Genomic DNA, 13,433 nt, shown 5'->3' with positions numbered 1-13,433 from the left:
CTTCCCTGATCAGTCCAACTAAAACAGGGATTCGTTTTCCTTCATTGTCATCTCAACTGTGAGCTCTAGGACAGGGACCTTGTTTACTTTGTTCACCTCTGTGTTCCCAGCAACTGGAACATGGTAGGTGCTCAGGAAACATTTACTAGATGAATGAATGAACCAAGGTTTCCTGTAGGAGAATTTGCAGGAGCTCCATGTGAAAAATACGTGGGCTCAGATGTGATTGTCTTTGAATATCTAACCAAGGACTTTGGCCTATTGAAAAGTATTCCAAAGTTTCCCACCCAATTCCATCGGATGCAGTAAGTCAAAAACAGAAATTCCAGGTTCAAATGTATATTTGGATCACTGAGCTAAACAAAGGTCAGCGAATTTCCTTTCTGTAATTCTGTCTTTCACCTCTACCATGTCATCGTGGATATCCAAATGTTCCCAAGTATTAACTCATAGCACTCTTGTTTTTTTGTTTCTTTATTTTTTTAACACAACTACCTAGATTTAGTATTTCTTTTTTTTTTTAAAGTAGGCTCTATGCCCAACATAAGACTCAAATTCACAACCCCAAGATCAAGAGTCACGTGCTCTACTGAACGAGCCAGCCAGGTACCTGGATTTAGTGTTTCTTTGAAAACACTTTGGGAAACGGAGCTGCGGAAGCTTTGAAGATGCTAGAGTGGGGGGGCTTATGCACATGCAGTGGTATTTTAGGAGAATTAATCTGGCAGGATGAATGAGAAGAGATGGGAGAGACTTGAAGCAGGGAGCTCAGTTTGGGAGTTGTTTTCTCAATCATTATTCCACAAATTTGATGCGCCAGATACTGCTCTAGACAATGGGGACAAAGTCTGCTCCACATGAACAGGGTGACCATATGCTCTGATTTGCCCAGGACAGTCCTAATTTTTGCCTTTTGTCTCCACGTAATTATTAAATGGTGCCGTGTTTATCCTCAAAATTGCCCTGGTTTGGAATATTTTTAAAAAGTAAATGGTCACCCAATGGTCATGGGGTTTACATTCCATGGGATAGACCATGAGGCAACGCTACATGGCACGTGTGTAAATGAGATAAAGGGTCCCCAGCTGAGTAGACATAGCCCACAGGTACACAGCTGGACAAACAGATATCCCTCTTGTGCAAATGAATCAGAGCATTTTTAGGGGAAGATGCAGCCTCTTCTCCCTTACTGTATACAGGAGTTTGCTATCTCAGTGTGGACTTGGGAATGATACAAAAAAGACCCAAGACAATGCCTGCCCAATCTCCCAGTGCGGCGAGCAGCCTACACAATTAGTTGATTTCTTGAGGATGATCAATAAGTAAATCAATATACAGGCAAATACATGTCAAATAGTATAAAGTACTGGGGAGAAAACTAACATGAATAAAGCAACTGAGAATAAGAGGGATGTCATATTGCATAACTCCAACAGGCAGCACTGGAGGTGTGGTCTACTGGAAAGGGCACCCCTTGGAGTTGAGCAACATGGCCACCCTGAAAGGAAGTGCCGCATTTTAGAAAGGGTGGTCAGGAAAGGCCTCTCTCTGGAAGTGGTAGATCACGGCGCACTGACGGTAAGAGGGATCCATGTAAGAGAAGTATCATGGCGGGGGCGAGGAGGGGACGACTCAACGTGCCATGGTGGCCAGCAAGATCTCTGAGGAATGATGACTTCAGGCTTTTGTGTCTGAGGAACTAGGAATATGACAGTACTACTCAGTTCTGCCCAATTTCCTGAGCCTGCCATGAGTGGGTGGTACAGGGAACACCCCAGCGAAAGAGGCACAGTCCCTTCTCTTGGGGAGCTGACTATCTCCATTAGGATTTCCCAACGTGCGTCCGGTGGAACACTAACTGGGTGGTATGTTAATGGGTGTTACTAGAAAAAGTTGTTCAAATAAGTTAGGGAAATGCTGGTTTAAGAAAAATTAAACAGCTTTCTTTTCCAGGAGCCTTCTCAGAGCCTTAGCAGGCTCACATGCCTGTCCTAACTGAGCTGGCTGGGGACATTTTTCACAGTATTTTAGGAGACCAGCATTTTTCCCTGGGGCGGAGCTCTGTTCTAGACAAATGCCAATTGGGCCCATATAGAGAGCAGGGTCAGATAAGAGCCATAGAGGAAGCAGAGCTGGCAGAGATAAGGGAGTCCCTAAGAGGACAGAAAACTACAAAACTCTTGGGGCCCATGGCTACCATGAGGCAGACCTGCCTGTGACTGTCCCCCCAGGCCTGGCTTCACCCAAGCTCCCCATGTAACCTCTGAGTCAGCCCCCCTCAGGGTCAAGTTTAGCCTCTGACTGACTGGCTGATGTGGTTGCCTGACCTCCCTGGGCATCCACTTACCCTTCCATAAAATGGGGATAAAATATTGCCCTCCCTCTCCTGGGTGGCACGAGGCTCTAGTAATTACTATTTGGCAGGGTACTGAGGTGCTGACACACTCTGTCTGACACATTTCTCCTCAGCTCCTCCAGTCGCCACACGTCGCCTCCACTGGAGACCACGGCTGTGGGCAGCCCGCCGCAGCCGTGCCCAGACCCCAACAGTGCTCTGCATGCGAACAGGAACAGGTGCCTCTCTGCTGGGGTCTGTCTCTGTCTGCTTGTGGCTCCTGTCAAAACAAGAGACCCGCCTACCCTTCTGCTAATACCTGGACTTGGCAGAGGTGGGAAACCTACCTGCCATTCCGGGACCCTGCTGCACCTGCAAGGCTGCGTGGGGCTGGGACACCCAGAGGAGGCAGCCCCCGCCCCAAGGCAACCATGCGGCATCCTTCTCGCTGAGGAGGGGCCCGCCCAATCAGGGCCCTCTCTGGACCCGGTGATGACGACATCAGAGGACCCGAGCCCAGCCCAGCCTGGCGGGACGAGTGAGCTGAGGTGGGTGCTACGCGTCTGGGTGTGCAGGGAGAGGAAAGGGCCCCCGGTGGGAGAGGGGTGCAGTGGGCAGAGCTAGGCTTGCCCCAATCCTCCCACCGGGGAAGAAAAGGGAAAGGCTCCTTTTCCAGGGAGGAAAAGTGGGTATCTTCTTTCAAGTTTCAAGGAAACTTTGAGGCTCCTATCCATTCGTTCTAACCTGTGAACCAGCCCCCGTCACCACTCCTAAGGGGTAGGACAAGTTTCCTTGTGAAGCGCAATGGTCTTTCATAGCTATGTTTCCCCCTCTGGTCTACCCAGAAGACTCATTTTTAGCCAATTTCATCCAGATGGGGAATACTGGGAAACGGGCAGCGCGGGGCGTGGTACCCTCAAGTCCTGGCTGGGGTCCTTTGGGACAGCCCTGTAGGTGACTGAAGTAATGGCTGGCCCTAAGTAGAAGGATGGAGAAAGAGCGAGCAGCTGTCAGGTGGTCCCTGGATGACTTTGAAATGCCCATGTGCTCACCGGAAGCATGGGACCCTAATAATGGTAAGTTCTTTCAGCTGGCTGCTACCAGAACTCATTCTTGTGTGTTGGGCATTTTCCTGGGATCCAGCTGTTTCTTTTGATGTACACCTTGCTTGTTTGTACCGTCATACCTTCTACTCACCCCCAAAAGCATCCCATTAGATGGTGGGCTTTGGCTTTCATCCCTGGCTAAATTCAGCTGCTATAAAATGCATGAGAGAGAGCCGAGACCTTTGCAGATGTCACCGCACATCTCCAGGCACAGGACATTGAATGCCAGTTTAAAATCCAGATCTCTTAACTCCTGAAAATGGGGGTGGGGGGAAGGAGGTCCATCCCAGGGGAGAAGCAAGATTGGGGAATGACGTCAGCAGCCTGTCTAGCTCAGTTTCCAGGCCCTGCCCTCTTAAAAGTCATCGCTGTCTTTAGCCCTAGCGTGTTACCAAGTGACTTGTCAACGTCAGGAGAGCCGTGCAAAGAATCTTTGGCATGTCGTTAACCTCATTCCAACATGTAATTAGCCTAAGAGGCCTCCTAGCTGCCTCCATTCAGCATTACATCATAAAGAACCAGCTCCTTTACTATTTGCAGGACACAGTGAAGACTTTAAAGAGTTAATTATGGCTCACTAGAGCCTGTCCCCAAGAGCCCAAGATCCAGGAATTAAACTGTTTGCTTTCAAGTGTCAGTCTTCAAGACAGCATTCACGGGAGCTTCCTTTGTGGGGTCTGAGAGCACACTGGTTTGCAAGCAGACCCTCCAGGGTACACAGTGGTGAGCTGGAGGGGGTCGCTTGATTTGGGCCTTCCTCCTAGTCTTGGCCATGTGTTTTTTAGAGATATCATCTGGCGGGTGTCGGAAAGAAAAGAGAACCAAGGAGACCTGGAATTCTACTTAGCCACCTAGTGCCATGGGGCGAATCCGGCTGAAGCCATTTGTAATCTCTGAGCTGGAGAGCCCAGCAGTGTGGCCAGAGTTCAGAGGGAGTTCAACCCTAATCTGGATGTTACAATCTGAGCCAATCTAACCGTGCAGGCTCTGAGGACATTATTATCAGTCAAGTGTAATTAAAGATAACATAGTTTTATTAATCAGCTTCCTAAGGAGACTGTGTTTATCTGATGGCTGTGTGTATAATGTGTGCATGGCGTTGCGTGGGGGCAGGGGGGGCTCCGTGCTGTGTGGGGTCGGTCTATGGGGAGGACAGGATGTCTTGGGGAAGGCATGGTGGATATGGGGGTGTGACTAGGAGTGGTATCTTGGTGTTATGTGGGCTCTGTACGTGAGGGGTGGAAGTATAGGTGGTAGCACTGATGGCCTCTGTGTGTGTGTGTGTGTGTGTGTGTGTGTGTGTGTTTGCTCAGGTTCACACAACTGGACTTGAAATTGTGCCCATTTCTCTACTGTACCTTCCATTTGTCAGAACCCTGTTCCCAAAAAACAGACTTTTCCCTATTTACACTTGGCTGCAGTCTATGAGTTCCCAAATGCGGATTCCACCTGCAGGCGCCCTCTTTAGCTCCTAATTGTCAGTAGTTTTCAAGTCTTATCTCCAGACCTATCTTGGCACGCCTCTAACGTCCATCACCTTAAACCAGTTTGTCAGTTGCAAGAGATCCCGAAAGAGCAGGACTCCTCCTGAACACTGTTTGGCCTGACCTGAAGTCAACTCCACCCACCTCGGGGCAGGAGAAACGAACTCCTGGGGGCCCCGACCCTGGAGCTGTGCCGCCTACAGTCTCCGTTCTGGTTTAAACTTAGTTAAACAGTCAGCGGTTAGCTGGGTGTCAGGTTGCCCCTCTCTGAGGGTGAGCAACTGCCCAGAGACCGAGGAACAGGCACAGAGCCAGCCTGGCCATCTTCACCCTTCCCTCCAGTCTGTTTGCGGCGTGAGAGACCCAGACCGGCCCACTCTCTGCCGGGCAGTGTCTGCGGGCCAGCGGCGCAACTCTCCGCTTGCCGTGGCTGGAAAGTTGACCCCAGCTGGTAATTTTCTCTCTCAGGAGGCCTCATGCAAAAGCTGCCTTCTGTCTTAATGCAGACGTGTCACCTGAACTTTGCTCCTGGTGACAGCTGCAGGCTGGGGAGGATACAACCAGAAAGCTAAAAACTCGAGTGGCAGTTTCATTCCCCTAGGAGCAGGTGGAATTCTCCCCTGGGTGCTGAGGGAGGTGACCCTGCCAGAGCCCCACTCACATAGCTGGTGTAGAAATATGTGCACCAGCTGGCAACTTCGTGACCACGTAAAGTGAGCCGTGGGGATTCCTGGATTCCTTTTGTTCCCTGAAGGGGCACATTGGAGCTCAGGAAAAAAAGTTTGGATGAGGGAATAAGCATCTTCTCAAAATATTGCTGTAATTAAGATAATTAAGAACTATTGCCAAATATCGTGGCCTTCTCCTAACTCCCCAGGTTGATAAACTTTTGATGGATTCCAGGTAAGAGACTGAAAATGAAAGGATGAATGGATGAATATCTCCTATGTGCCAGATACATCTACCCATATTATTTCAATTAATTGAGTGAGTAGCTGGTATTATTCTCATTTTGCTGATTAGGAAACTAAGGCTTGGATAAGTTTAATAGTCATAGTAATAATAATTTGTAGGAGTAGTATAGCCATAATTGATTAAGTATTTAATATATGCCAGGCATTGAGCAAAGTATTTCTTACATTATCTCATTTATTCCACACCAAAACTCTAGGAAGTAACAATTTATTTACCCAGGCTTTACGATGAGGAAATTGTGGCTCAAGGAGATATGTAACTGGCTACCAAGTAAGAGCACTGAGATTTGAACCCACATCTACCCGCTTTTTCTAGTACTGGTTTTCCTTCCCTACTTTCTCATTTGGCTTTTTGCTCTTAGCGACACTATGTTTAGTTGTTCAATCACCTGAAAATGCTCAACACTGTCTCATATCTCCTTGGTTCTTTGGGACCAAAGGGACAGCTGTTGACTCAAAATGAAACTGAATCCTGCCCACCAGTCTTTGCACAGGAAGAAGAAACTGAAACACTGTTTCATGAAAAGAGATGTGGGCAAGAACCAAAGAAGACCCCCGTCTTCATTTCCACCCCAGGACTCCCCGCCCCTGGACGTGCACCCTGGGGAACGACAAGTTTCCAACCGGAACCTCCCCGGACTTGCAAGTTCAAGGCACAGGGGAATCAGTGTTAATATGAGCCTCTTCCCAAATTTGAGGGCTCTCCCCTCAGATTTATAAGTACGGGGAAAATCACTGGTTTTTGGTGAGGATATGATGACAAACTCTGAGAAAGGGACAAATCAGGAAAATTCATAATAGTGATAGACTGAAATTTTGGAAAAAGCCTAATGCCTAAATTCATATACATTCTGTGTTTACAACCGAGACTATGTCTCTAAATGAGTTCCTGGGCAAAACCAAACTCAGGAAATGTCGGTGTAATTTGGACCATTGTACTTTTTAACAGCAAACTGAACTGTGGAAAGTCATAAAAGATTGCAAGGAAACAGCTATTTGGAAACAATATTAGTTCACATTTGCGGAAGAAGAAAACCCAGCAACAAGCTCCCCTAAGAAATAACAGCATGATGCTAGAAAAATACATGGACAAGTAAGAGAAAAATCAAAGTTTTCTGTTGCTGACCTGCACACATTTGCAGCCAAGATCCGGGGAAACGCCTCAAACTCAAAGTCCTTATCACCTGGCCAGAGACTCCCCTCATTCATAACCAGGATTCAGAACTCCAGGGCCAACCTTCCACAAGCAGTCTTGGGGGGTCCCCGCCTTGTTTTCTCCTCCTATGCACCTGCGGGCTTCCTCTTGTTGGAAAGAGCCTCTCCTTCAGGTCATCCCAGACGTCCCAGAGCCTAGTGGCCAGGCCATCCAAGGATTGAATCCTGGCTCTGCTACTGCTTAGCTATGTGACCTTGGGCAAATTACTGAAGCTCTTTGAGCCTCAGTTTCCCCTTCTGTAAAATGAGGATAATAACAGCCCCTACTCCTTCAGTTGTTGTGTTTGGCACATAATAAGCAACCATTTTTAGCTAGTCATTCCAATTTCCATGGCCCAGCTCAAATGCCACAACCCACAAGAAGCTTTTTCTGATGGTTGCAGCCCTTACTGACCACACTCTCTCTGAAATCCTACAGTCCCTAATGCAAAGTTTGGCTTGGAATTATACACTACCTCTAGGTGTTTCCTCATGAATTCTCTCTTAAGAGACACAACTAGGTCTTACTCTTTTTTAATATCCCTGAGCATACTGGCCCATTAAAATATATATACATATATATATATATATATATATATATATGGTAAATATAGTAATTAAATACATATATTTATTAAATAAAAATAAATTAAATATATATAAATATATATTTTTGAATAAATATATATTGAATACATATAAATGAATATATATATTTAATTACTATGTTCACCACAATTGCATTTTAATATTTCTGAAATAGGGTAGGCTTTATAATCTATCTGCACATTTAACATAATGCCTTCTTTCCAAGATGATGCCCTAAATCAATGACGCATACTATAATCAACAGCATCTTAGACATAGGATTTGGTTGATTGACGAGGATAGATCTGCATGAGTCTGACCACAAATTTTCCCTAGCAACGCTCCTTACCCTCCACTTTCCACCCTCACACTCTTTGCAGCCCCCATCCCTTGACCAAAGACGTGCCTTTGGATGACAACTGGCACAAGGGAGTTCAGTCTGGAGACGTGGAAGTCAGCGTGGTCACACACATTATCAAACTACGTGCGTGATCATTCCCACTGACAGGCAAGGAAACTGAGGTTCAAATAGCTAAGTCTACCCAGGAAATGCGGTGGAAGAGTAAGTCTTTAATGATGGAATTATTTGATTTTCTACTGAAAGCCTAACCTTCGTTAGTGGGGTTCCTGGATTCACCAAGTTAATTAGCCATTGCTGGAGGGACTGGTCCATTCAACCAAGATTTCAATGGCACCACCATTAGCACCATGCTGTCCTCCAAGCAACAGCATGGACTGGCCATAGGAGTCAATGTCATCCATTTCTCAAATTGTTACCCCCAACAACTCTTTCAGAAATCAAGCCCTTGTACCTACTAGGGGACTGACATTTGGTAGGAAGACAACAGAGGAAAAGTCTGTCTTCATGAACCCTCCCTTTGAGAAGGCTTTCCTTGGCTGGGCCTCTCAGATCTGTGCCTTAAAAAGCCATTATTGCCTCAGATTCATTCAGGCTGACCCCAAGCATGGCAACTTTGATTAGTTTGACTTCTAGTGTCCTTATAGGACAAAGAAACACAGTGGTGCAGGTGTGACAGCTGTTGCATAAGAATTATCATAATTCAACCTTACAATGACAAAACCAGTCTTCTTATCTTCATTTTCATTATGCGTCTGCCAACCATTGACTTTGCCACTGTCTAACCTCCCTAATGCCTTCGGTGCTAGAAGTCACACAAAGATCCATTGCTTCGTGAGGTTCATGGCCAAGGAGGATTATCAGGGCAGCTATCTCACTGTTGCCATCTACTGAGCTGGGGCTCCTGGTCACAGCATGAAGAGCTGAAGGATGAGATGGATATAGGGGACTGGGGAAAGATATCGCAAGAGGAAGTAAAGCAAGTACACAGTCAACCAACAAGAACTTATTGAGTACCTCCTTGTGCTTAAGTCCATGCTGGGTGTCTTAGGGGACAATAGGTTTACAACTCTGATTCTTACTTTCAAGGGCCCTGCCAGCAACACGGGATGCCCAAGAAAACTGGTATCTTAGATTCCGCCTCCTCCAGAGGTACCAAATCCTAGCACGATGGTGAGGCTTGTAGACCCTGGAGCATCCGCCTAGGTCAAGTCCTGCTTCGTGTTCTACTGGCTGTGTGATATTGGGCAAGTTAATTGAACTCTTGTGCATGTGTCCTCATTAGAAAAGTTTGGATAATAATAATGGAGCCTATGTTGGAGGAATGATGTAAGGATTCAGTGATTTAATACATGTAGCACGCCTAGACAGTTCCTGGCACCTAGTAAAGGCCTGATAAATGGGAGAGATTACCATTATTCATTGCAGAAAGGCAACATTATCCTACTCGGTACAGGAATGCTCAAAGATCAGCAATCTCAACCAACATCCACATTTCTCTCCAGAGACCACAATAGCCGCCATTGGGCGAGAACTGACTACGCACCAGAAATCACAGTAAGCACTTCCAGATGAGGAACCTGAGGCCCTGAAAAGTGCGCGCCTCATCAAATGTTCTCCAGGTAGCACATGCCAAGAGTTTGTTGTCATACACACTCACTGACAGAACACTTTTCATTCTTCAATGTTGGCGCCAATAGAGCATCAAAAAGTAGAATTTCTCCAATAGACTCTTTTCTAAAAATAGTATTAGGATAATAGAGACAGGAATCCTGATGATTCCACCATCACCCTGCAAATCTCTCTTGCTAACGGCATCATCTATGAATTTACCTAAATGTAGTTTTTTAATCCCCTTGTGTTTTCAGCCTCCGCTGCCGGTTGGGCTGGTGGTCAGGGTGGCACATAGAAGGGGAGAAGATATGACTAAAGAAACACTGGCCCAGGTTAAAGAGGGCAGGATCTAGGAAAAGCATGGAACCTATTATATCTAGCAAAAAGAATTGGGTATGTCAAGTGACTTGCCTTTGAATTTACTTCCATGGTACATGCATGTGTTGAGTGTCGCCATTGTCCCAAGAACCATACTAGGTACCAGGGAGTCAATGAGGTACCAGAATTTCCACTCTACAGTGAGAAACAGACTATGCCTCCAATGGCCATAAGACCCAGGGATCTTGAACCAACAGAGAGGGAAGGATCCCCTCAGAAGGCAGTGCTGAGGCCAGAACAAAAGGAGAGAGGCTCAGGACGGCCTTAGCTCCTGTGTCTACAGTGTGGTTTTAACACCAGGCAGGCCTGCCTTCAACCCAGGCTTGGCCACCACCCAGCTGGGTGACACCCAGCAAGCCTGGAGCCTCTGTTTCTTCATCCAAAAAAGAGGGTAGTGATAGCTAATTCCCAGGGTGATTGTGAAAGATAACCAAGGTAAGACAGGTGAACATTCTAGCACAATGCTTGGCACATGGTAGATGTTCCATGTGTTTATGATTCTTTCTTCTATGACCCCACGCAACCACCCCAGGAGCACCCAGAGATTGGGTATCATGGTACTTAAGAGGCCGGGCTCTGGAGGCAGGCAGCCTGGACTAAAATATTTGTTCTCCCATTTATGAGCTGTGTGACCATGGGCAAGTTACTTAACCTTTCTGTGCCTCAGTTCCCTCATCTTTAAAACCGAGATAATAAGCAACTCCCCATCAAAGAGTTGTGAGAATTTAATAGCATGAACGTATTAAAAGATAAGCTGAGGCATCTGTAAAATTTTCAAGTGTTTATTTGAGCAAACATCAACTCCAGGTGGGCATCACCGAACTGGAAGTGGTTAGGAGTACTCCACTGACGAGAGCTGGGGGCGGGCCTTTCACAGAGCAGACGCAGAAGCAAAGTAAGGGAATTATTTGATAGGCTAGACCTTACGCGCTTGCCTTATTTGGGAAAGGCTGCTTGGCAGTTGTAATGGGTGGCTTTTAAATTTCGTTTTTTCGGATATCAGCGCATTCAAAATGGCTCTCAAGACATTAGAGCAACTAAAGTCTAGTGGCCTCCTTGTTTAATTACTTGGACGAATCTAACAGCACACCAATAAACCTCCCCGGGTTTTACTTCATTTAATTCACCCAACAGCCCTGTAAGAGATGTACCCTTCTTCCCCATTTCACAGATGAGGGAACTGGGTGGTAAGGACATCAAATAAGCTTCCCAGGCTCACCCCCCCGGGCAGGTGGCAAAGCAGGGATTCAAACAGAAGAAGCCTCCTTCCAGAATCTGTTCTTAGTCACTACGTTGCTCTGATGAGCCTAATTAAGTGTTACCTGTTATTACTGTGCAGTTGAGACATCAGGAGGCTAGGCTGGAAATTCTAAAACGCTCCATACCTTCTTCTGCCCTCCTCTTCCGCAACCCCCACCCCCACCTCTTGCCTTCGATAGACATTCGTAATATGGTTGTTATAACGTGAGTGTTTGATGTTGTCGAAGATCTCCACTCCAATCAAATTTAAGTTCAGTGTGATAGTTAGACTTAATTAGAGTCAAATTCCTCTTTTATTTTGGTTTTATCTTAATCACCCCTTTTATCCACTGATCCAGAAGCCTGTAATTTCCCGCATAGGCCCTCAGAGATGCCATATTGTGCATTCAGGACCAGAAGACAAACAGAGTTTGTTGTCACATGTACCGACTGCCAGGAAACTCTTCACTCTGAGCCGAGACAGCGTAAGAAAAATAAGTGTTCTTTCTCCAAAAGACTGTTTTCTAAAAACAATAGCAGAATACGATGCTTTCCTTGCAAACCTCTCGACTGAGAAGAGCGTATGTGTGCAGATTCAAACACAAGAAGCATTTCAGAAACCAGGGACGAGACTGGAAATGGCCAGCAGCAGGGGATGTGGTGGGTAGGACCATCTTGGTTCACTAGACACCAAGCAGCAAGAGGCAAACCACAGAATTTTAGAGCTTAAAGGATTCGCAAAGACCATCTAATCCAGTTCTTTGCAAACTCTTTTTAATTGCAGATTCTTTTGTTCAAAGGAAATCCTACCCTGGAGATTTATATAGAAGCTGAGGTGCTCTCATTGAATCAGGGAGGAGAGGTCTAGAGCCTGAGCCCCTGGGCTCCTGGCCTCCCATCCCCAGTAGTTCCCCTGAGGGCTCCCGGGAACCCCTGGAGTTTCCCAGGATTTGTCCCGGTGAATTTGAAGATCTCGATTCTAATCCAAACTCCTTTCACCACAGGAGGAAATTAGCCCAGAGAGGCTATTGGACTTGCCTGAGGTTACACAGCAAGTCAGTGTGGCCTTATCTTCCTTCAACAATTTTTCCATGACACCCTGAGTCCTCCAATGAACTGCCTTTTGTTTCTCCAGACCATGCATGTTTGTATTTGTGCATTTGTACCCGTGCCCAGAGTTCCCAAGAAAACCTAACAAACAAGTCCCTGCTCTGACTTTAAAGCTTGGAGTTTGGACACAATGTCTTGGCTGCCCAACAGAGCTGGAAGCACATTGCAAAGAGGCATAGCGTTATAAACGCCGTCCCGCAGGCAACCGGGAACAGTACATTTCACAGCCTAAATTAGGGCGTGTTTCTGCTCTGGGACGGGGGGTGATGTATTACAAAGAGGGTAGTTCTCAGTGAGACACCTGAGCTGGCATGCAAGTCAGCCCCCAACCTCATAGCTGCAGACATCTGACTGGGCCACTAAACTTCTTCCTCTCTCTGTCCATAAGGGAGGGGAAGGGAGAAAGCCTCGCCATGGCTCATTGCATCCGAAGAGGCTAGAAGTTAGATGAGTTCATGTGTCTGAATCAGGCTTTGAGAGACAAAGTAGAAGAAAGACCCCACGTCGTTCCTACAAGCTGACTGTTGCCTTCGTCCAGTTGCAAGGCACAGGCTGAGGAAGTGGTAGAGAAGGGGCTTTCTCATTGATGCGCTCTCTCGAGGAAAACAGCTCACAAGGGGCTTACTCAGGGCTTCCCTCGCATAACCTCATGTGACCCCCAGCAGCCCAGTGGGTAGGTACTTGTTTGCATTAGAGCTAGTTAAGTTATTAGCTAGCCAGTTAAGTTATTCAAGGTGACACAGCTAGAAAACGAAGGACCTAGAATTTGAATCCCAAACCACCTTGCTACAGAGCCTGTGTTCTTAACCGCCGCCTCACCCTGCCCCTGCTCTTTGCCACGCGGAGGGGAAAAAGAGAGAATGACGCGATTTCCACAAGTGCAGGACTCCGCCAGCCCAGGAGGGAGGCGGCAGAGACAGGCATCAGGGTTGGATTGCCAGTTTCCCCTCCAGTTTGCACCAACGAGAATTCCCAGCAAACGCAGGGCACTTCCAGCAAAGCTCTCAGAGGCAAGAATTCTCAGCTTGTTTACTGAGTCCCCTGGAAAGGGGG

The 13,433-nt window shown here is 46.8% G+C and overlaps 1 protein-coding gene across 1 annotated transcript in view; it reads left to right on the top strand.

The window, feature by feature from the left end:
- Positions 1-1,486: 1,486 nt before the first annotated feature.
- ELF5 (E74 like ETS transcription factor 5) overlaps positions 1,487-13,433 on the top strand; it is a 43,321-nt gene continuing 31,374 nt past the window's right edge. The window contains exons 1-2 of the mRNA XM_034645862.1: positions 1,487-1,578; positions 2,470-2,883. Coding sequence (XP_034501753.1) covers positions 2,828-2,883 — 56 coding nt within the window. The 5' untranslated portion in view covers positions 1,487-1,578; positions 2,470-2,827. The remainder of the gene's footprint in view (positions 1,579-2,469; positions 2,884-13,433) is intronic.

Source organism: Ailuropoda melanoleuca, chromosome 16 (genome assembly GCF_002007445.2).
Source record: "Ailuropoda melanoleuca isolate Jingjing chromosome 16, ASM200744v2, whole genome shotgun sequence".
NCBI classification, from domain to species: Eukaryota; Metazoa; Chordata; class Mammalia; order Carnivora; family Ursidae; genus Ailuropoda; species Ailuropoda melanoleuca.
This window is presented reverse-complemented; position numbering and strand designations above follow the sequence as displayed.